This window comes from Adiantum capillus-veneris, chromosome 17 (assembly GCF_014529385.1).
Source record: "Adiantum capillus-veneris isolate H3 chromosome 17, ASM1452938v2, whole genome shotgun sequence".
NCBI lineage: Eukaryota > Viridiplantae > Streptophyta > Polypodiopsida > Polypodiales > Pteridaceae > Adiantum > Adiantum capillus-veneris.
Genome location: NC_140947.1, coordinates 59,866,978 through 59,889,556, shown reverse-complemented (window position 1 = coordinate 59,889,556; position 22,579 = coordinate 59,866,978). Strand labels below are relative to the sequence as shown.

General features: G+C 42.0%; 2 protein-coding genes across 2 annotated transcripts in view; both read right to left on the bottom strand.

Moving 5' to 3' along the window:
- Positions 1 to 9,844: 9,844 nt before the first annotated feature.
- On the bottom strand, positions 9,845 to 10,684 carry LOC147437339 (uncharacterized). The gene is made up of 3 exons (XM_086486888.1): positions 10,357 to 10,684; positions 10,116 to 10,202; positions 9,845 to 9,982 (listed from the first exon to the last, which is right to left on the bottom strand). Exons 1-3 carry the CDS (start codon positions 10,537 to 10,539, stop codon positions 9,860 to 9,862), a joined length of 393 nt encoding a protein of 130 aa, XP_086343014.1. The 5' UTR covers positions 10,540 to 10,684; the 3' UTR covers positions 9,845 to 9,859.
- A 31-nt stretch (positions 10,685 to 10,715) lies between these two features.
- Positions 10,716 to 22,579, bottom strand: part of LOC147437338 (homeobox-DDT domain protein RLT1-like) — a 63,846-nt gene continuing 51,982 nt past the window's right edge. Inside the window, exons 15-18 of the mRNA XM_086486887.1 lie at positions 12,605 to 13,213; positions 12,417 to 12,521; positions 12,047 to 12,316; positions 10,716 to 11,862 (exon numbers count right to left, since the gene is read on the bottom strand). Coding sequence (XP_086343013.1) covers positions 10,933 to 11,862; positions 12,047 to 12,316; positions 12,417 to 12,521; positions 12,605 to 13,213 — 1,914 coding nt within the window. The 3' untranslated portion in view covers positions 10,716 to 10,932. The remainder of the gene's footprint in view (positions 11,863 to 12,046; positions 12,317 to 12,416; positions 12,522 to 12,604; positions 13,214 to 22,579) is intronic.

Sequence of the window (22,579 nt, the reverse complement as noted above, 5' to 3'; positions counted from 1 at the left end):
TCGGACACTTCTCCATGTCTATGTATTCCCCTCTGAAAAGAATGCAGTCATTAGGACAAGCGTGGATCGAATTGTAATCCATCCCCAAGTTTCGCAAAATCTTTCTTGCTTCCTCTCGAGAATCTGGCATCACATTATCAACTGGTAGTATGTGCTCTTTTAGCAATCTACACAACATAAAAATACGGTACAATTGTGTAAAAATCTATCAGATCATTATACATTTAGAGTTTTATTAAATTAAACTAATTGTAATAGATCACCTGAAAAGCGTTGTGACGCTAGTGTCACTCCATCCAAACTTTGTCTACATGTTGAGAAGAACCAGGAGTGCTTTCAATCTAGACACACGTGCTCCATTATACAATGGCGTATCGGCTTCACTTTTCATATCATCATAGACAAGCCTTTCTGAATCCATGATCGTCTCGATCATTTCATCAATTTCGGGCTCAAACATTGCCTCGTTGGGAATGTGGTCTGCATGATCATCCCCCGAGCTGTCAGAGGCTACATCTTGTGGCCTCATATATGCTGCTTGACCAAAGCGCCTGCGAACACGTCTATTGGGTTGCAAGATTGCTGCCTGTTGGCCAGTGTCAGAGTCCGACGAGTTATAATTGGCAACAACTCGATCTATAATAGATGAATCGAACTCGCCAAATTCGCGAGCGTGCTGCAAAGAAACGCGTCTTGTTCGTCGCACAGCATGCTTGCAATGGTTACAAGGACATAAGATCCTCGTTGAGAGATAGGTGTTTCGGTTGGACGGCCCCACATCCTCGTCACTACTCATAATGAGGGCAAAAATCTTATAACCTGGAAAACAAATTTAATCTTCTATTGACATTTAGAATCTTATCTCTCTCTCTCTCTCTCTCTCTCTCTCTCTCTCTCTCTCTCTCTCTCTCTCTCTCTCTCTCTCTCTCTCTCTCTGTTCACACTGTAAACTACCTCACATTCTCTAGTCATGTCCAATCCCCGCACACCTCGATCTAGAGGTGCACGGAGATCAGAACCACCGGGTTATAATCTCGTCTTTATTGGTCAATGCCTATATTTGTGGGTACAAGAAATCTACACACCCAAGTCTACATGATACTGCATGTGTGGAAAAAACCCCTTTGCCTCTTCTCTAGTTGTAGCATTTCACAGCACCTTAACATCTTTTCATAGTAGATCTTTGTTTGTAGCATGTAGGTACGTCATTCTTGCAATGTAGCTGATGTCTGCTCAAGGCACTTAATTCTTATTCTAGATTTGAAGGGATGTGCGTGGTGTGTGTGTGTGTGTGTGTGTGTGTGTGTGTGTGTGTGTGTGTGTGACCCTTGAAATCGTCATCTTGCATCACTAATTTCTGTGTATGCTCAATTTGCTCTTCCATTAGTTGAACATGACGGTTTATTGTATGGTAGCAGCAGTCGAACATGCAGGTGGAATTGCTGGTCCGCATGGACTGTCGAGGCTGTGAGCGCAGGAAATTTTCTCGCCATTTGTTCTAACCTTATCTTAAACGATTTCCTTGCCATTTCTCCTAACCTTAATTAAATAACCTAAATCTAATTTAATATAACAACCCTAAACCTAAATTAATAAACCTAAATCTAATCTAATATAACGTAAATCTAAATCTAACGTAAATTAACCTAAATCTAATCAAACGTAAATCTAACTAAAAATAAACATAAATCTAATCTAATTTAACTTAAATAAACCTAAATCTAATTTAATGAAAGTCTACATCTAACCTAATCTTTAACGTCTTTTGGGATAGTTTCCAACAACGTTAAAACTCTCTTCTTCTTGTGTGTGTGTGTGTAGGTGTGTGTATGCCAATAAAAAGAGAAAAATGGTATAACCTTTCTATCACCCAAGTGTGGTAGATTGGTTATGCCATTTTCCTCTTGAATAAAAAGTCTTGGTTTCAACTCTTCGTCGGCTAGATTTTTAGGTCTCTTTAATTAGTTTCCTACGACGTTAAATTAAACTCTCTTCTTCTCGGGGGTGTGTGCACGCCAATAAAAAAAGGAGAAAAATGGTATAACTTTTCTATCACCGAAGTGTGATAGATTGGTTATGCCATTTCTCTTATGAATAACATGTCTTGAGTTCAACTCCTGTCGACTAGATCTTTAAGGTCTCTTGGGATACTTTCCTACGATGTTAAGACTCTCTTCTTCTTCTTTTCTCTCTCTCTCTCTCTCTCTCTCTCTCTCTCTCTCTCTCTCTCTCTCTCTCTCTCTCTCTCTCTTTTCCTCTCTCAATGTGTGTGCATTTTTTTATTATTCATGTATATGTGCGTTTTTTTGGTTTATGCATGCTCTCTCTCTCTTTTCCTCTCTCAATGTGTGTGTGCTTTCTTTGATTATACATGTGTGTGTGTACGCATTTTTGGTTTATACATGCTCTTTCTCTTTTCCTCTCTCAATATGTGTGTACTTTCTTTGTGTATGCACGTGTGTGCGTTTTTTGTTTATGCTTGCTCTCTCTCTCTCTCTCTCTCTCTCTCTCTCTCTCTCTCTCTCTCTCTCGCGTTCTATCTCTCTCTCTCTCTCAAAAACACAATGTGTGTGTGTGTGTTTGTGTGTGAAAGAGAGGGAGAGAGAAAGAGGGGAAGGGACCATGAGAGTGAGGAGAGGGAAGGAGCATACATGGCTCTCTTTCCTCTCCTCGTGTGTGTGTGTGTGTGTGTGTGTGTGTGTGTGTGTGTGTGTGTGAGAGAGAGAGAGAGAGAGAGAAGGAGAGGAAGGGAACATGAGAGTGAGGAGAGGGAAGGAGCATACCTGGCTCTCCTTCCTCTCCTCATGTGTGTGTGTGTGTGTGTGTGGAGAATAAAGAGAGAGAGAGAGAGGGAGAGCGTTACCTTGCTTGCTTGAGCGCGCGTCAAAAATTCAGATCTGAGATTTGAGTTTTCGGACGCTCTCGGTTATTTTTTTAGCCCTGTCGACGTCGCTATATGCATCGCTATAGGCGTCGCTATGTTACAAGTAACATAGCGACGCTCATAGCGACACCGTGCATTTTCATGTTTAAGCGTCGCAGTATGAGTGTCACTAATGTCAAGCATAGCTTGTAGTGATACCAATGTACAGTGCCGTATACACCTTAGCAAAAGGGTGTTTTTTAAAGAAAAAATAAGTTTCTTACGGAGATGGCATGATGTATGGTTAAAAGTCAATATTTACCACATTCCTTTTGGCTTGTTGTCATGTGTGCTACTTATGTACTTACTAGGTGTCCTAGAAAATCCTTGTAGTATATGACTCCTTATGAAGCATGGCATGATAAAAATCCATCTATTAATCACATGCTCATTTTTGGTTGTTTACCTTATGCTTTGATGCTAAAAATGTAGTGCTAAAGAAGCAGTCTCCTCATGCTTGGTTTGAAAAAGATGACACTCACTTGGTCAAACAATTCTTTTGTAGCAGTTCAATTGAAATCACTTTATGTCAAACATGAGGGTGATGTATTTCTCATTGTCATTTTGTATGTAGATGATTATCTAATTACTAGTCCGAATGAGACATGCATTGCTGATTCAAAGTTGAATTGAATGCCACTTCTGAGTTGAAAGACTTGGGGCTTTTGCATCATTACTTGGGCATACAATTTAAGCAGTGTGATGGAGGTATTTCTTTGTGTCAGCAAGATACATAGAAACATTACTATGTAAGTTTGGACTTCATGATTGGTCCAATGGAAACAGGTTTGAAATTGAGTCTTCATGATGTTGGAGATCTTGTTGATGCCAGGTGCACTAGATGTGTTTTCAATTCATTTCTCATATTTCTCTTTTCGGATATTATGACGTATATTTGACTACGAGCAAGTATGTCTCTGTTGCTAATGCTAAGTTTGTATTATTAGCATTATTATTTCAGCATGTTATGGGTGTGCATATTGAAAGGTCAGATTGAAAAGTCACATCTAGGGTCACCTTTGGCTACTTAAATTAGAAGAAATGTGCAATTGTAAGGGCACACAATTTTAAGCAAAGGGATGTAAGATTACTTACTATGCAATCATGATTGGGCACACTGTAACATCCTTTAGATTATGGAGTTAAGAATTTGTAAGGATCCTTAGTAGTGGCACTCTACACCAAGACCTTCTTCTTTTCAAGGATAACATCACCGGTTTTGGAATTTACTTTGCATGTGGAGAGTAAATGTACCCATGGACTTTGACAAAAGGCACCAAGCTTTATTATGAGTCACAGAGGCAATTCCAAATGCTAGTCAGTCGCTTGACTAATTTGCATTAGTACGTCAACATTCTAATTTTTTAAAGGAATTGCTTGAGAAGTAGAAGCAATTATTTTTTCTCAATTAGATTTAGGCTCTACTATTAGTAAAATCTTAATGCGAAGGTTCCTTGTGGCCAAAGGAACACTTTCTTTGGAGGATATTTTGATTGCAGTCATTCAATTTTTCACTCTTCAATTTTAGATATGACGAGATAGTTTCACATATGAGTGCAAGAGTTAGTATTTTTTAAATGGATTAGTAAACCTGATGTAGGTTTAGTTTATGAAAATATTGGTGACCTTATGAAGGAATTTTTAATTGATGTTTTCTAGGACAAAAACTCTCCTTTAAGGGGGAGTAATGTCAGGACAAGGGTAGTGTTCACCACTGCTTTGTGAATACAATGGTATCCTCAAATATAAATTTGGTTTCAATTTTAGTCATCCTAAGAAAATCATACAATGGTGTAGTATGCAGACAAGTATGTGGCTTAGTGGACCATTTAATGGTTCAAACACACTCAAATTTCATGTACTACCAATAGACAATATGTTCACTGTGTTTGCAAGGTCAAAGTCACCTGCTACACACAAAGTAATAAATGAAGAAATTTTGAACTTTTGATTTTTGGCATATAGCCGACTATGCAGCAAGTGATTTTGTTCCTCCTTCAAGTGTGAAACATAATGGAAACTTTCTATATGGACTCTAGAGCTACCCGAATCATGTAGACTATGAAATGCACTAACAACAATTCTGGACACACTTATGGAGTTTTTCACACCTCCAACATTGATTCTTAGTTGCCCTACTGCTATGAAACAGAAACAAGTCATATAAGTGGAAAAAATTAAAAAACATTCTAAAACAACCTCACAACTCAATGTTGATCTCTCCAACGCAACCACAAGTCTCAAGCATCAACCACGGTCAAATCTAATGTGACCTACTTTAAGAAGGTTCACTACAAGTATCCAATATTCTCAAAATACCCCAACACAACTAGCAGAAACCAATCCCTAACTTTTATCTTCAGAAATGGCCACGTTTAAATTAAGCTAGGACCCATTATGGTTTTCCACAGTCGTTGTGCAAAGCTATTGAGGAAACCCTTCAACCTTCCACACCCACATGAGCTCATAAAGTGGTTGTGTTTTTTTTCAAGCCTTGATGCATGCTACATTAGATGTGCATATTTTGTTAAAAGAACTTGTGGATGTAGATATGAATGGTCCAACCTAGAGCCCTTGATAGTGAAAAAGACCATAAGGTTTGTCAAGAAAACTCCATCGAGAGAGCATTCCAATGCTTGCAAAAAGGAAAAATAAACTCCATGCAACCATTCAATGTGGGAACCCTTTCTACTCCACTACTAAAGCTCTTCTCTATGGGAACCTACTCTATCTCTATCCTAGCTAAGACATCATTGATTAGGTAATGATCTACCTTGCATCACTTCTTTAGCAGTATGCTCCTTATACATGTATATAACCACTTCTCTCTAGCAGGCTTAGAGATTTTATGGCTAATCCTATTCCAGTACCTAATTAGTTCCTTGATTATGGCATTTGAAGCTTCTTACAGTACACCCGCAGTGTAGCCTTACCTATTAGCACTAAGTAAATACTTGTAAATTACCGCTCTCTAATCTCAATTATGTGTGTAAAGCCTTCTCTAAGAGCTTTCAATCAAAGACGACTATGCTCAATTTGAAGCTCGTTCAAGATTCCTACAAACTAGCCAACTTCTCTTGAAAACGAGGCAAAACAAGCTTTTTCCCCCTTCCAAGCCCAACTTCAACAACTACCCATTCAATCTTACTCAAAAAAATGGAGAAATTTGGCTTTTCTCTATTTGGTGCTAACAATTGATAATTTTGTCATTGAACTTGTCCACTTTGATTTTCATAGTCTATTTGTGGTCACACTTATAAAGTCAACATCAACAAAGACCAAAAAGAAGAAGAGCATCAACATCGTCATCTAAATTTTGGTGGCAAATAAAATTCATCTAAATGGGCTTTACGAAATCAAAATTACTTACTAGAGGGAGGAAACAAGCTAAACAAGCCAATTAAAAGCAAGCAAGAAAAATTCCAACTACAACTGTAGATGTTGGAGGTGTTCTAAAGAGATTTCCCTCCAGCATCTTCACCTTAAAAAATAAGAAAGATTAAAAAGTAAGCATGCTTTTGTATTAAAAATCACAGTCCTTTTCCCTCATAGAGTTTTTTGCTTGGTTCAGTATAACTTCATGTAGTGTTTGTATTTCAAGGGTTAGACACTGCCCGTGCTATTTAGCATGACCATAAGACCTCCCTTCTGAATGTTCTCATCAGTTAATAATTCCTATGAGCTTAAGCCTTTGTACATACAACCTATGAACGTCAAACTGATAAGTTTACCCTAACTGATAGTTACTGGAACCAAACATTGCTCACTATGTACTTAGGTTAGACTCAACTTACATCTACCAACATCCTAATTCCACATCACACCCACAACAGTCGCTGAGATAAGCGCCTTGAATGATTGGTCACATGTAGCGTGGTTAGGTGGCTCATTGGATACTCATACGAGGTTAGAATGTTTCTAGATATGGAATCATTGATGAGATAATGGTCTACCTTGTATAATTGCTTAGGCAATATGCCTCCTTGTACATGTATATAAACCCCTTCTCTCTAATGGAAATCAAGTTGTTGTGTTGTTCATTTGTCTTCTACTCTCTAGTTAATTTTCATTCTCAACAGATCACTTGGTGTTGTTTGTGCTTTACAACAACTCTTTGGAAAGGAATCTTGCTAGACTACCATGGGATGATCATGGACCTGTGTTAACACCTTGCTGACGTCCAATCCTAAGCAATATATCTTATTCAATCAACTATTTTTTTACTCATAGAAGGTTTCTCTATTGAGTGCTTTTTTTTTTAAATTGTCATGAAAGTTAGTAAGGAAATGTCAATTTCTAAGCTTATCTTTTTCTAGAGAACGTCCATTTATGGCTCCAGACATGACCCAAAATTGAGACAATTTATGAGTTAGCCTAATTAGAGACACTACAAATGTGTTATGTTGTGATTTGCAGTGCAATTTCTTGAATCTACAATCCAATAAAATTTGTTCATTTTTCTTCTACTCTTTGATCGAACCTAATTCTCAACAAACCACTCAATGTTCTTTATGCTTTGCAACTCCTCTTTGAAGAAGAAGCTCAATAGACTGCCATGCAATGATCATCAAACACTATTTCTCAACACTTTGTTGACATCCAACCCTCATCATTAAACAGTTTCTCTATTGAGCTTTTTTGAATCTTCATGAGAAGTAGTAAGGAAAGATCAATTTATAGGCTTATCTCTTTTCTAGAGCACTTTCATTCAATGCTTTAGACTGTCATGGCCCAAAATTGACACAATTTATGGAAAGACCTAGAATTGAGACACTACAACTGCACTACATGTGATGTGCATAGAAATTGACTTTACTGTTTCTTGCCCACTTTAGAGCCTAATTGCATTGATTATGGACACTTGTTGTGGGGCCAATAAGAAAAGCAAGTCCTAACAAAAGTTCTCAATCTACTTGTACCTCGTAAGGCACTTGAAACCTATCTTCAATTTCATGGCTCACCTCACATTTTGGTTGGAGTCATGAACTATCTTGTCTCTTCATTCACATACAACTGTCATTTAATTGGTATCGGTACCAATCATCAAGAGTCAACACAAAGCCATGGATTTCTTGCACACACATTGGTTTCTAAGCGTGTAGCCATGGATTCTATGCACAATTGCACACAATGATTTCTTCAATGGTTTGGTCACGAAATTTACTAATGTTTGTGTCAGCACCAACCACCATGTGCATGATTGATGTTCACATATAATATGTCCAACAAGAGACTACATAGAAATGACACGAAGTGATGGCACAGCAAAACATTTACATGGTTAGGTTGAAGGTTCGATAGGTGAAGAAAAGCAAGAAAGATGAGAAATAAAATAGAAACCAAGATCCTTTGTTAATGCTCTCTCTCTCTCTCTCTCTCTCTCTCTCTCTCTCTCTCTCTAACATACACACACACACACACACACTTTTTTTGTCGTGAGATTGACGAGAATGATGCAAACACTTAAAAAATTGTTTTGAGGCACAGCCTTTATCAACAAAAGCATACACGCGTTTTCCATTTAGCCAATTTTCGCTCATCATTATGCCGTATAGTAGTACAGTTGAAATCAATGCATTAAGTTATCTTCCGAAAGCGTCGAGGAATTAGCCATATGCATAAATCTTTGACAAGTATCCCTTGCCTGTTCCACGTTGCCCCACATCTGAGACATAATACTTGCCACAATTACTAACAACATTCTAAATCCACATAACAAAGCAAAACCATGCAACATCCATGTCTATGTACACATGGGAGATCAAAAGCAGGATTATACCCACAATCATGCTACAAACTTCATGCTTTAGATACACATTATTCACATGTAAAAACAGTTTCCTGAGCAAAGAAGCAACATCTATAGACGGACCAAAATGTAAAGCCAACATATAGGAACATGATACGAAAGGCATACTGTAGTTAATCCTCATATCACACAAAAGCATCATACTATTGTCTGCGAAAAAGATATCGGTCACTACGAGCTCGATAAGAGGATCGAGCATTATGTTGAAAGGGATCTCTTGGACCTCCCATCATGTAAAAGTGGCCACAAATCCAATGCATTACAGGAACGCATTATATGATCCCATGCTTGACATTCCATACGCAAGATGTGCGAGTGGCCATCTACATCAGCTACAACATTATTAAAATCTCCACAAAGAAATGCATCAGGACACCGACTATACAAGGAAATATCTCTCCATAACCTTGCATGAGCATTAGAGGCTGAAAAGTATAAACCCCACCAAATTCGAAGACTTCCCCATTAACAATACATTGAACCACCATCCATCTCCCGGGGTCATTGTAAGCAATAGTTGGTTGCAATTCATGTCGAACAAGACTCCCGAGTAATTGGCATTGCTTGCATAGGCTATCCAGTATCCCACAAAATACAAAGTCTGGCTAGCAAAATGATGTTGATTATGCTCATGAAGAACTACTACATATGCTATACATATATGTAAATAGTGCCAAGTTAGCCTCCACTTGTCATGATTGCATAACCCACGCACATTATATGAAATGCATCTCAATGAACTATGCATCTATGATATATGCACAGAGGGCAATGGAACAAGAGAATCAAGTGGAAGTGCCCATCGGCACATCCACGTCCACTGCAAAAGCAACCATGGGTGGATCACAAGGGGTAGCAGAGAAAGTCTGAAGAGCACATGGCAAAGAAGCTGATTCTCTTGTAAATTGCTTCCTTATACGAAATGACCACACGCTCGCGCACGCACACGCACACGCGCGCGTTGACACTTGGGTGCATAACCTTGGTATAACATATAGGCAATTGCCAACTAGAAAACACAGCCAAACCCCAATTACCATACACAACCATAGGTGGAAAACCCCTCAAGATCTTCATGGGAACAAACCCCTCAAGTCCATTCTGCAGAATAGTGAGACTGTAGATTGTCAGGCATAACTCAACTTGATAGGGCTTATAATCCACAAGCATTGCACATTACACAAGCTACCGCCCATTAGGAGTCCAAAAACCAAGTTTATTCTCCAGAGCACTTCACAATCTTCATTATCCTGCAACAAAATGAATCCACCTAAGGCTCTTAAATGCAACGTGTTGGCAAACATGTCAGCACAGTAGATACGCAAGGAGTCAAAACATATTTTACTTGCTAGAATTCGAAACAAGCGAACCATCTTTACTAACCTTTGAGTAAAGGAGTTTGATACAGGATGAGTCAAACAAATTTCTCAAAACTTTGGTTTTCTCAAAAACTTTCCTTGTATATAGGTGCTGCCCACATTAAGGACGTATACATATGAAATTGGTTAGGGCACCCATCTGACGTGCCAATATCATAACTCCATTTATACATTACATGTACACTTCGACAAGCACAGCACTGAGATTGTGAAGCTGAGTAGCCCTTCTAACTCAAGAAGGCAACCTTGGTTATTTCTTCTATGAAATGCCCATTCCAAGTGCACAAAAAGAATAAATTACAGGATAATAAAATGAGAGCCTGTGGAATGGCACCACAGAGCCCAGTAAACAAAGGAAGAGTTCCAGCATTTCTCCCATTTGTGACAATTTCTTCAACTTTGCAATAAGGAGAAGAACAACATGCCATTTCAGCTCTTGAGGTATCCTCTTCTTGTAGAAGCTTCCTTCTATCGTCTATGGCTTCAGAGACGGGTGTCTTCGTCTTTATGATTTACATGAGATCCCTACTTTTGAGTTTGCATGTTTTGTTGAATCACCCGGTCAGCAGCACAACTCAAGTTCCCTGGGAAGAGACTTTGGTGCCGCTTGTAACAGGCGAACAAAAAACCATATTAGGTATGGGAGACACCAGCACTGAAAATTTTGAACCACTATCGATGTACAAATGCTTGAATTTATGGAACCTGTCAGCCAGTCAGGTTTGCATATGTGCCACCTTGAGTTGGTTTGCACGTGCATCTTGTAGCTCCCTCTGTCTCTGCACTTATAAAAATCATCAATCTTGAGCAGTGTTTTGATCTTACCCACTTTCTCCAGAAGTGTCAGATTGAAAACCCCCATCTTCAGCATCTTCATCTTCCTCTCCACCTAAAAATCCACCTTCAAACTGATCATCGTCGTCGCCACTCTCACCTAATCCCACATCTGCGTAATGGTCAGCTTCGTGATGTCTGCCAATATCCTCCACACCGTTTTCATCATCATCATATTCAAACATTGGTTCATCCTCCTGCTCAGGTTCACTACCCATCCCTTGCCCTCCAGAGCCATCACTACCCATCTCTTGTCCTCCAGAGACATCACTAGCATTCCCCTCATTTGTATATTCTTCATACTGTTGTCCTTCATAAGGCTCTCTTCCATAGTCCTCCTGACCATCCCACTCATGCCCCTGATCACTATCTCCATCACTATGATCACTTTGTTGCTCCTGTTGCTCATACGGATCTTCCATGACTTGCTTAGATGTCCGCTTTCTTTGAGGCACAGACAGGGAGATTCTGATTAGTTTAGGTTCTCCTTTTTCTGATGGTGATTTCCTGCCGCGACCCCCGCGTCCTCGACCTCTCCTTCCAGGGCTGACACCTGCACCACGGCCCCGACCACGACCTCGACCTCTACCACGTCCACGACCACGACCTCTACCACGTCCTCGCCCACGGCCCCCACGACCTCGGGTTCCCCCTCTTCCTCCCTTCTCAACCTGTTCATCATTGGCATCATCGACAGCTGAAGGTTTCGTTCTGCCCTTTGGCACTCTGGAGGTTTCACCTACTTGAGCTGTCCGGCCCCTGCCACCACGGCCTCTTGAACGACCACCTCTTCCACGACCTCGGCTAGATGTAGGCTGTGCCAGAACCTCCACAAAATCGTCACTCTTGTCTTCATCACTGGCACTGGACTCTTCAAAGGATGTATCAACACTTGCAATAGCAGGTTCATTATTGGCCTGCACAATGACAAAGAGATCTGTGTAAGAAGCTGTCTAGGTTACATCGAATAGCTGCAATGCCTCGAGCATTTTTTCATGACCAGAGATTTCACTCGTAACATATTTAAGTGGACAAAACTCAAAGTTTTGTTTGATTGAATGGACCGAACTCAAATCAGCATCATTCAAGATGAGTATTCACCATTTGAGCAGGCTCCTTAATATCAGCTGTCCTTAAACTTGATTGCCTATGTTCCTGGCTGTAAAAAAGTGCCCCATCCATGTTAAAAAGACGGAGGGCCACCGCGGCTGTAGTTTGCGGCACCCATGGAAGTAGCAAAGGTGAGTTGTTTGAGGGGTTGGTCGATCTGGTGTTTTCCACATCAACGCTAACTTGTAGCAACTCCTCCGTGGTCTCGTAAGATGGAGCAAACCAATCCCGATGAACAGCAGCCTCAAGTTCCGTCAGTAACTGCAAGTCATAAAAGGGAGACTCATACTACGAATATTACCAACTCACAAAGGAAGCAACGGAAATTAACAGTAACCCAAAACAAGAAATATTGAGGAACCTGAAGCAGCTCTCTTGCGGATGAGGCAGACTTGAGCTTTGAGGCCCAAGTCTTGCGTTGTATATCTGTCCATGAGGACTTCAATGCTTCAAAAGGGATTGCAACCTTGGAGGACCCAAAACAAGAATCAAAATGAGGATAACACTCAGCTATCAACTTTAAATATACCAAAACAATCAAATGCTAACCTCCACAGCCAGAACCTCCACCTTGAGTAACTGCACCCTCGATGGAAGTGATCCAGGAGGAATGTCAAGCCTCCACCTCTTTTTCCGGTATTTCTTTTCGCATTCCAAAGAATGTTGAGCAAACTTGGCTTCTACTTTTGCAGAGCTTTCCATTGTAACATGACAATAGACACAATGCCGATCCCTTGGCCAATAAAGCTGATGGCACATGTCACAGCTTTTTAAGATGTTTGAAGATCGCTTTGTACCAACTTTTTTAGCATTCAAGCATGAATCTGTCCTAGTGCACTTGTTCCAAAGCCATCTGTCAAAGTCTATGTACCGCTCCAATGTCCTTTCCTTTTCATTTACAGTAGCACCACATTCAACACGTACTGAGCCAATTTCCTGTGCTGAGTCAGCAGAAAAGCTGTCTGGTGAACTCCTAGCATTATGTGTCAACCTCTCTATATATGATTGCTGTGTAGCACTTTCATTTTCGGCTCCACAGTCTGAATCACTTGTGTGTTGAATGTCTTTCCAGGAATTTTCACACTTTCGCAGCATTTCATGTAGTTGTACTTCTCGGATACCTCTTGTATCAAGGCATGCCAACAATGCTGCAAGCGACTGGTGCACACGCAAAAAATTCAACCAGTAGTTTGTGAAAGGTCATAGAACATATGAAGACAGTAAATTACTTAGGTAACTTGCAAACCTTCAAAGCTTCTCAAAAATATCACAGCATACAATGCATGCACACGCATAAAGGGAAAGAAATTAGCTCGCTCTCATCCTGCCCTATTAATTACTCCTAAGTGAGCACGTGTCACACCCCCACTCCTCCATGTTTCATTCTGCTATCCGCTGCTCCTCATCACTGTTTTGTTACACTTTTTTTCCTTTCTGCTCTCTTTTCAACAGACTTGCTACTTATTGCTTTGGAAGATAATGTTGGAAATTTCTTTGGCAAGATTTTTAATTCGATGCAGAATTGCAGCATGATTGTTAACAAACTTACAAAGTAGGGATTCCCTATATGGATATGTGATACCAAGGTGCCGAGCTTTTGTTTCTGCCACATCCTTGTCCAAGGCTCAAGACACCATACCCCGGATTGTTGAAAAACCTGACAACTATGGACAGGTACAACGCATGCATGAACTTAAACCATATTTGGCTATTACGGAACGTTCAAGACATTCTCAAGCTAGTTACTGGTCCTGAGCGACATAGAGCCCTCCTTGTATATGCTTGTACATCCGCAAGGTACAAGCCCTATTTGAGAGAGAGAGAGAGAGAGAGAGAGAGAGAGAGATCTGCCCTAAACAAAGATCTTCTCGCGCTGCTCTCTGCCTACACGCGCGCTTGCTTTTCTAGCCTACGGTCTGAGCTGCCCCGAGCCCGCTTGCTCGTGGTCACCCTCCATGAACAATTCACTCCCGTCATATGCGTCCGATCTCAGGAGGCAACCCCCCCCCCCCCCCAAAATCCCCCTTTCTTTCGCACGTTGCCTGTGTAGCCTATTTGTAGGTTCAGTAAGCAAGCCCATTTCATTCATGTTAGGAAGAAGATAAAGCCAGAACACATGGTCAAGATACTCATGAGCAATATCGTTAAGTATCACGGAATACCTCATTCAATTGTCAGTGAGACAGGGATCCACGTATGACGAGTCTTTTCTGGAAGCCATTGTTTGAGAACTACGCTAAAGTTCTCATCTTCATTTCATCCACAAATTGATGGACAGTCAAAAGAGGCAAATTCTATTGTCCTAGATCTGCTCAAATGTTATGTGTCAGAGCAAAAGGCAACTTAGGAACACCACCTCTCATTGGTTGAATATGCATTGTGCACACATCAACACGCACTATTGATTGCACAATCTGGTACAAGATGCTGATGCAAACTCGTGAGGCTGTGATTCAAGGTGGAGACGACGGTGACGACGACGACTTGAATCTCTAACTGCTGAACGCTGGCCTTGCCACTGTTTATTGCTGAATAAAAACGCTGATTATTGCTGTAAAAAAACGATGTCTTACTGCTGTAAAATAACGCCTTTCTGCTGCCTTGTAAACGCTGGGTTGCTGGCCTTCTTAGGTTCCAAAAACGCTGAAGTTTGTGGCTGGGAAACGCTGAACTTAAGCTGAATAACGCTGAGTCTGCAGATCTTGAAAACGCTGAAAACATTGAGTCTTGCAGGTGCTAATGAGTGGGGCTGCTAGCGAGGAAAGGTGGCTGCTGAAAACGCCAGGCTGAGGGGGGATTGTTCTTGCTGAGAGTGGGAGAGAGAAGCCTGTTGCAATGAATTGCCTGATGCCCTTTCTCCTCTTCTGCAAGATAGGTCTAGCGCTAGGTTTGCTTATATATTACTTTAGCCAAATTTCCCTACCCAATTCGCAACAAAAGTCACTTAATAAATAAGTGAAAAATGTCAAAAATAGGGAAAATAGGTTCTGTGCACTATAAAATGCTCCTGATGGATTCTGATGGTAATGTTGATGATCATGTTGTGTGCAACCAAAGGATATGCATCTAATCTAAGTGTCTGGACATACACTCTGTGAACAGACTCACAAAAGTGCCAGATCACTTCTTATTCTAGGCTGACTTGACTGAAGTGGACCCTGGTCATGCTGTAGCTTGTCCTCGGACACATAGGGTTGGATGTGTCATGTGACATAAAGATTGCTCTTGAGAAGACTCAAGCTAAGCAAAAGAAAGTTGCTAATCGCGTCACTGTCGTGAACTTGTATTTTCACTTGGTGATTGGACACTTTTGCGCTTTGAAATGGCCAGGTTAAGGAAAAGGAAAGGCAAGGAACGTTTGTTTCCAAAGCTCTGTCTGCAATATTATGGTCCTTTTCAGATTTCAAAAAAAGATCGGCGATGTAGCTTACACGTTGAGGCTACCAAAAGGCTGGAAAATACATAATGCTTTTCGTGTCAACCTTCTAAGGCCCTTTGTTGGTGATGTGCCAAAGAATATGCTTGATGAGGAACAGCCTGAAGTGGAAGAATTGGAAGAGATTCTTGTTCTTGAACAAAGATTGGCACATAAGGAAAGGAAGGTTAGAAGGAAGGTTGCAAGACGCTACTTGGTGAACTTTCCATCATTCGATGCCAAATGGATGGAAGAGTCTGAATTGGTTGCCTTATCTCAGTTGCTGCAACTGTATCTCGAAGCCTTTCAGATGGAACCCACAGTGACTTGATGTAGGCTCTATGGAGCAAGGTGAGGGCATGGTTCATGATGCTCAAAGGAGTAGTTAAGCAATTTTTTTGTATCTACTCTTTCCATACAGAATTTGGCTAGAGAAGTTTGTACTTGAGAGTACACCAGAAGACTTGGATTGTTTAATCGTCCAACGCTACATTTTCCGAAGCATGTACACCTTTGATTCCCATCATAGAATAAATGTGATATTAGGAGATATCAGCATGTATTATTGGCATGCAAGCGAGGTCGCTTGAAGTATTTCAAGGGTGGGGTATGTCACCAATAGGTGTATCTTTCATGTTGCCTTCTTTAAATATGTACTACATATTTTTATTTTTTTTATTTTTAGTTGTCCTCCTCGAGACCCTTTAAAAGGTGCAAGTGTACATTGCATGGCCAATGTGAAACAGCTGCAGCCAAACAGGTTTCTCGCATCGAGGTCGGTCAGCCATGTCACGTGACACATCCAACCCTATGTGTCCGTGGACAAGCTACTACATGATCAGGGTTCAATTCAGTCTAGAATAGGAAGTGATCAGGCACTTTTGTGAGTCTGTTCGCAGACCGTGCATGCCCAGTCACTTAGTGTAGATGCGTATCCTCTGGCTGCACACAGCATGATCATCAATAATCCCATCAGAATCCATTAAAATCAGTTAGGGGATTTTTCCAGTGCATTTAGCTTGTTTTCCCTATTTTTGACATTTTTCACTTATTAATTTAAGTGACTTTCCAACAAAAGTAGGTAGGGCAATTTTGCTAAGTTTGTATATAAGCAAACCCAAGTTAGCACTCTTGGGTAGATGAGCAAGGAGCACAATAGGCCCTCAGGCAGCAGGTACTCCCTCTCTCTCAGCAAGAACCCCTCAACACCCACAAGCACTTGGCGTTTTCAGCTTTGCCGTCATCGCCAACATCAAGCCTAGCATTTTGTCATCGTCACAGTTCCCTAGCCCTGGCGTTTTCAGTTCCTTCATCGCCAGCATACCCACAGATCCAACGTTTTTACTAACGCTACCAGCCAGCCAACACGCAAACAATGAGATCGAATCTTTCTCTTTCGATCTAAAGCAATCAACTGTGGCAATTCACAACGGAAATGCCCATGCTTGGTGCTCATACTTTCATGTGCTCTTTCTACAAATTTGTCATGCCAAGGAAGAGACATGGAATGTGACTTCCTTACATACATACTTTTCAGCTTTTCATGAACAATCCGCATACATTCGTGCTCATTCATGAGTGAAACGTGCTCAACGTACAAAATGTCATGCCTAGGAAAAAGGGACCACATAAGACGCTGACTAAAATACAAGAAACGATCACAAATGACACAAGCGTACAATGCGTGCGTACTAATCATACGAACACATAATACTTCTTGTGAGGGTTCTTTGGACCTAGGCTCGAGAGCCAAGATCTGTTCTTCCTGAATGATCGAATCGTCCTGTGGGGGTTCTTTGGACCTCGACTCGAAAGCCAAGATCGGTTCTTCGTGATTGATTGATTCTACAACGAGGTTAGCTTCGCTAGAAAAAGCATCTACTAACACATCATCCTTGTGAACAATCACATCTTCTTCATGCAACTCATCATGCTTGTGAGAAATCACATCTTGATTATGCAAAGCATCATGCTTATCTTTATCATCCAAATCATCATGCTGCTCACAATCATGCAAATCCTGTGTGTCATGCTTTAGAGAAAAAGAGACTGAGAGAGTCGCCTTCTCATGAATCCATTCAATCTTGTCTTGCATATTAGCAATGAGAGATGGAGAATGAACAATGTCCTCTCCATGAATGACAATGGGAGAATCACTTTTGGCATTGAGAGTGAAAGTGTTAGTGTCACCAGCGTGTGACTACTATCTATCCTTTTTGTTGATTTCTTTCTTATTATCTATTTACTCACTTTTTGGAAACACCCCTCGGGAAATCTAACTGCCCTGCATTGCATAGCTAGTGAGGAACTGTCCAGAGGGAGTCCAGGCCTGAGGGCAAGAGAGCACTAAGGTTGGACAAGGACTATGGTTAGCCAAGTGGGGTCATTGACTAGCCAAAGTGGAATCCTTTGCTACAGAGGCTACATTTCAGTTCTGGATGTGGCCGCAGTGTACAAAGAGGGTCGGATGACCTAGAAAGATACAATGGCAGCATCTCCTAAAATTTAGGGAACTGCTATTTTGGGACCTGAAAATGTGTTGACGTCATTACCTCCGGAATGACAAGGGGAACATTTTCTTACTCTGCCGTGAAGTCAACTGGGCAACCGGTTGGGATATTTTTAGGCGGCAACCCCGAAACGGGAAAATGCTTGTAAATGTGCCAAGTGGCACATTCTGGTGCACTTGCCTCTTGCAACAAGAAATGGCGCTGAATTTGAAGAGGGGAGAGCCTCATTTTCAGTTTTTGTCACAGGTTAAGAGCTATGGAGTGCTTGCTTTCCCTCTTATGCACAGTGCGGTGCCAGGAGTGATGCCCTGCACGCTACGCACTGCCCTCTCTCTCCCCTTTGGCAGTGTGTTATGCCCCTCTAGTGGGCTCTTCATTTGACCAATGTACAGTTGTGTGGGTTCATGCGCGATTGCCGAGGCAAGAGCCTCTTGTACAGGTATTGGATTAGCTAGCGGCTAATCCCCCCGCAGGTACAGGTGGAATTCGGAGAGGTTTCACGCCAGAAATCTCGTCCGATTCAAAGGGCAAGTAGCCCTACAGGTGCGGGAGCTCGAGGACTTGCTACGGATGCGACCGGCACGCGAAACGGAGCCCGAAACAGTAAATTACAGCCTGCTGTGTATTTTTGCAGGTTTAGGGTTTTGGCCCTAAACGGACCCTAATACCCCCAGGAGGTTCGGGGACGCAAGGGGACCGCTGTACAGGTGATCTGGCGCATTTTCAGAGCTGAAAACAGAGAATTCAGCGTGCTGCAGATTCTCGCCAGGTTTTGCAAAGTGCCCGTATGCGTCGGGAAAGTCATTCAATGCGTGGGAATACTGACTGTGAAGGGTTCTAGTACAGTTATGCTGCCGAAATCGGGCTGGAACAGTGGAAATTCAGCCGAGTTTGTGCGGGGCAGCTTGTAGGGAACCACAGCGTTTATTTCCCTCTTTTGAACAATAAAGAAATACCGAAAGGGGCGCCTAAGTTAGGGGCCAATCTGGTGTCCGTCTACTCATACAGGTGCAATCTAGCAGCCTGTATCCCTCTCCCCTTTGTTGTGTCTTGAAAGTACAGGTAAAATAGACGACTAATAATGGGTGAAAGCTAAATCAAGGTTTGAAGTAAAGTCTACCGCCCTTTTTGGATTGAACAGGCCGGTTACAGTTAGCCTCCCAATCAATGAGAGGGTTAGCATCTCGAAACCATCAAATGCCCAAAATCATATCACATCCTGAGAGAGGAGAGACAACAAATCTTCTAGTGAAGGCAGCCTGTTGAATTGCAAACAACACATCAAGGCACTCCTCCGTGATGAGAGCGTCCATACAGGGAAGAAAGCCAGAGACCTCGATAGAAGATCTCTGAGTAACTTCGAGGCGGGCTCTCTCAACAAGAGAGGGACTGATCACATCATACATACTACCTGGGTCAAATAATATGATAAAACGCTGCCCCAACGTACGACCATAACATTTAATGAGAGAATCATCAATAGGAGGGTCATGAGAAACTTGGAGCACACTCGTGTTATCATTAATTGCATTAACAGAGGAAGTGGGTTCTGTGGATTCTTTAGATTCATTCGATTCAAGCTTAGGACATGTTCTTTTTATGTGACCCTTAATGTGACAATGAAAACAATGACCTTCCTTAGAATAATTGCTTTGCTCTTCCGACGTGATGTATCCTCCTACAATTCCTTGTGCTACCTTTTCATCTGGAGTAAGCTTAGGTTTAGCAATTGTGTTAGCCTTACCCTTAGATTCATTGGAAGAATTCTTTTCTGAGAGACTGTTGGAAGATTGGTTAGAAGAGTTACCATTCTTACCGTTCTGAGGGTTCTGAGAAGTCTGCGAGGTACTTGTGGAAGCCTTGTTCTCCTTAAGCTTTCCCTTGTTGTGCTTCATCTCCTGTGCGAGAGCAATCGCTACCGCCTTGTTGAGATCGATAGGATCGAAGACTTCTACATCAAACTTGATATAGTCGTCTAATCCAAAAAGGAATGCCTCTTTGCGTTCATCATCCGACTTGCGTAATTGGGTACCTAGCTGCAAAACACGATTAGAAAAAGACATAACCGGCATACCATTTTGCTTGAGAGCGCGCCAATCGTCCTTCAATCGTGCGAGGTACTGAGGTGGCATAAACCGCGCCTTGAGCTTGTCTTGGAAATCAGCCCAATTGAAGGAAAGGGGCGTGAATTCGTCGGCTTCCTCTAGGTGCGCGGCTAACTGTGCCTCTTGTCATGCGTCGTACGAATTTATGGCATCACCGGCAAGGTACATAGCCACGGTCAAAACTTTGCTATTTCCTGTCTTCTTAGTTGTCGCAAAATAAGCATTAAATTGATGCAACCAACAATGAATAATTGTAGCATCCATCTTACCATCATACTTACTGAAAGTCAACTTCTCTATGACTGGATGGTTGGAATCCGCATCATGGCTTGCGCCACTTGATAAACTCCCATGATCTTTGGGTGGGTCGGTCTTCGAGGCTAGCACTTGTCGAAGCAATTCTCGAGTGCGTAGCTCTCTTTGAGCTTCACGCTCGGCCTCCCTTTCTGCTTTTCGTTCATTTCGTTCATCGTGCTCGCGTTCGAAAGCAAGGCGATTTGTTTCTGGCTATGCCAACGCAACTCGATTCTCTTCCTGTTGTTGTATTGCATTTCTTTCATTTCGTTCCAAAGTAATGCGAGTTGCTTCTTGTTGTGCCAGCATCATGTCCATCATTGACTTGACCATCATCTCCATAGGAGTTAGTACAACTTGTGGCATAGATGGCGAAGGGGGAGGGTCGAAAAAATCTCCTGGTGGGGAAAATTCTTCGTCGCCTCTCTCATGCTCATCACCTGTATGCGAAGTATCCATTCCGCTTCGGGTGACGACCATGCACTATGATCTTTGGTTCTTAAGTTCACGAGGAACTTGAGTTCTTGAGGGTCTTGGGTTCTTGGGTTCTTGAGGATCTTGAGATTCTTGAGGTTTTCTTTCGCTTGCAAACCGTGTTTGAGAAGGATCTTCTCTTCACCCGAGTTCTACTCCTTTCTGCGGGCGCACCCCTTGGCGGCCTTGCGCTCACACCAAGGTTGCTTTTTTCCACCTCACGTCGATTGGCCGGCCGCTAAGTGCACGGTCCGCTCTCAATGAGTGAAAAGAGACACAAGGGGAGGCTGGACAAGCCCTTCTTTCCTGGGATTCTTGTCACTCTTCAAAAACACGATTAGGAATCGACACGCCCAAGCGAACTTGGGTTCGTGCGACCGCAACAAGCAAAAACAAATTCTTGTGGTTCTTTCCTTGAGTGATACAGAACACTGCCAAAGCTTTGATACCAATGTAAGGTGCAGCGGAATGAATGTTTGCGCTTTGCTCAAGATGAGTGCTCCGAACTGTGCTCAAGGTTCCTTTTGTTCTTATGGAAGGTAGAGCCTTCCATTCTTAATGATAGAATGCTATGATCACAAACAAAGTGAATGGACACTGTGCGTGCAAGTGTATGAGACTAAGAGATAGAGAGAGAAGAGAGACATGACACCACAGACGTTGTAAAACCCTCCTCCGAAGGCCCCACTCTTGTCGGCGAGAGTGGTCTACTATTGATTGCACAAAGTGGTACAATGACGATGCATGGAACTGATGCAACTTGGGACTATGCTGGTGACGACGACGGGGACGACGACGATGACCTAAAGGCTGAATTCTGCAATCTTCTAACTGATGTCCATAAAAACGCTATGGCTGAAAATCTGGGACTGTTTGGGACTGCTGCGCTGGTTTTGGCTGCGTTTTGAGAGGCTGAAAATGACGATCTTCTGCAATGTCTAGGGCTGAATCTGCTGCTATCCATGAATGCTGAAAACACTGACTATCTGCTGCAGAAATGGGCTGAAAATAGAAAACGCTGGTTGGTGAACGGTTTGGCACTCCGTCTCTTTGTTCATCTACATTGCATGCACAGTCTATTAGGACGACAGGATTTTTTCCACTCACTTTACATGGAATAGGTATGTTCATGGTTTTGTGTTGGAAATGGTTTTAGAAATTTTCAGCCATGGAGATTCTTGAAGAAGAAAGAAGCATGACTCTCGACGAAGTCGAAACATTGAAGGAGCCACAGAAGACTTTGTGTCGCTTTCGGCGCGGCCCAAAGAAGCAAGCGTTGCAGACCTTTATGAAGTTCAAGTACCACACGACCCACACATCAGAGTGGGCCGGAGAAGAGTCCCTTCCAATTTCCGGATGCTATTGGCGATCTCCCTCGACGCCATACAGTTCGGTACCAGTACCTCACTTTGAAAAGGAGGGGATGTCACGTGACACATCCAACCCTATATGTCCGTGGACAAGCTACAACATGATCAGGGTTCAGTTCAGTCAAGTCAGTCTAGAATAGGAAGTGATCTGGCACTTTTGTGAGTCTATTCGCAGACCGTGCATGCCCAGTCACTTAGTGTAGATGCGTATCCTCTGGTTGCACACAGCATGATCATCAATAATCCCATCAGAATCCATTAATATCAGTTAGGGGATTTTTCCAGTGCATTTAGCTTATTTTCTCTATTTTTGACATTTTTCACTTATTAATTTAAGTGACTTTCCAACAAAAGTA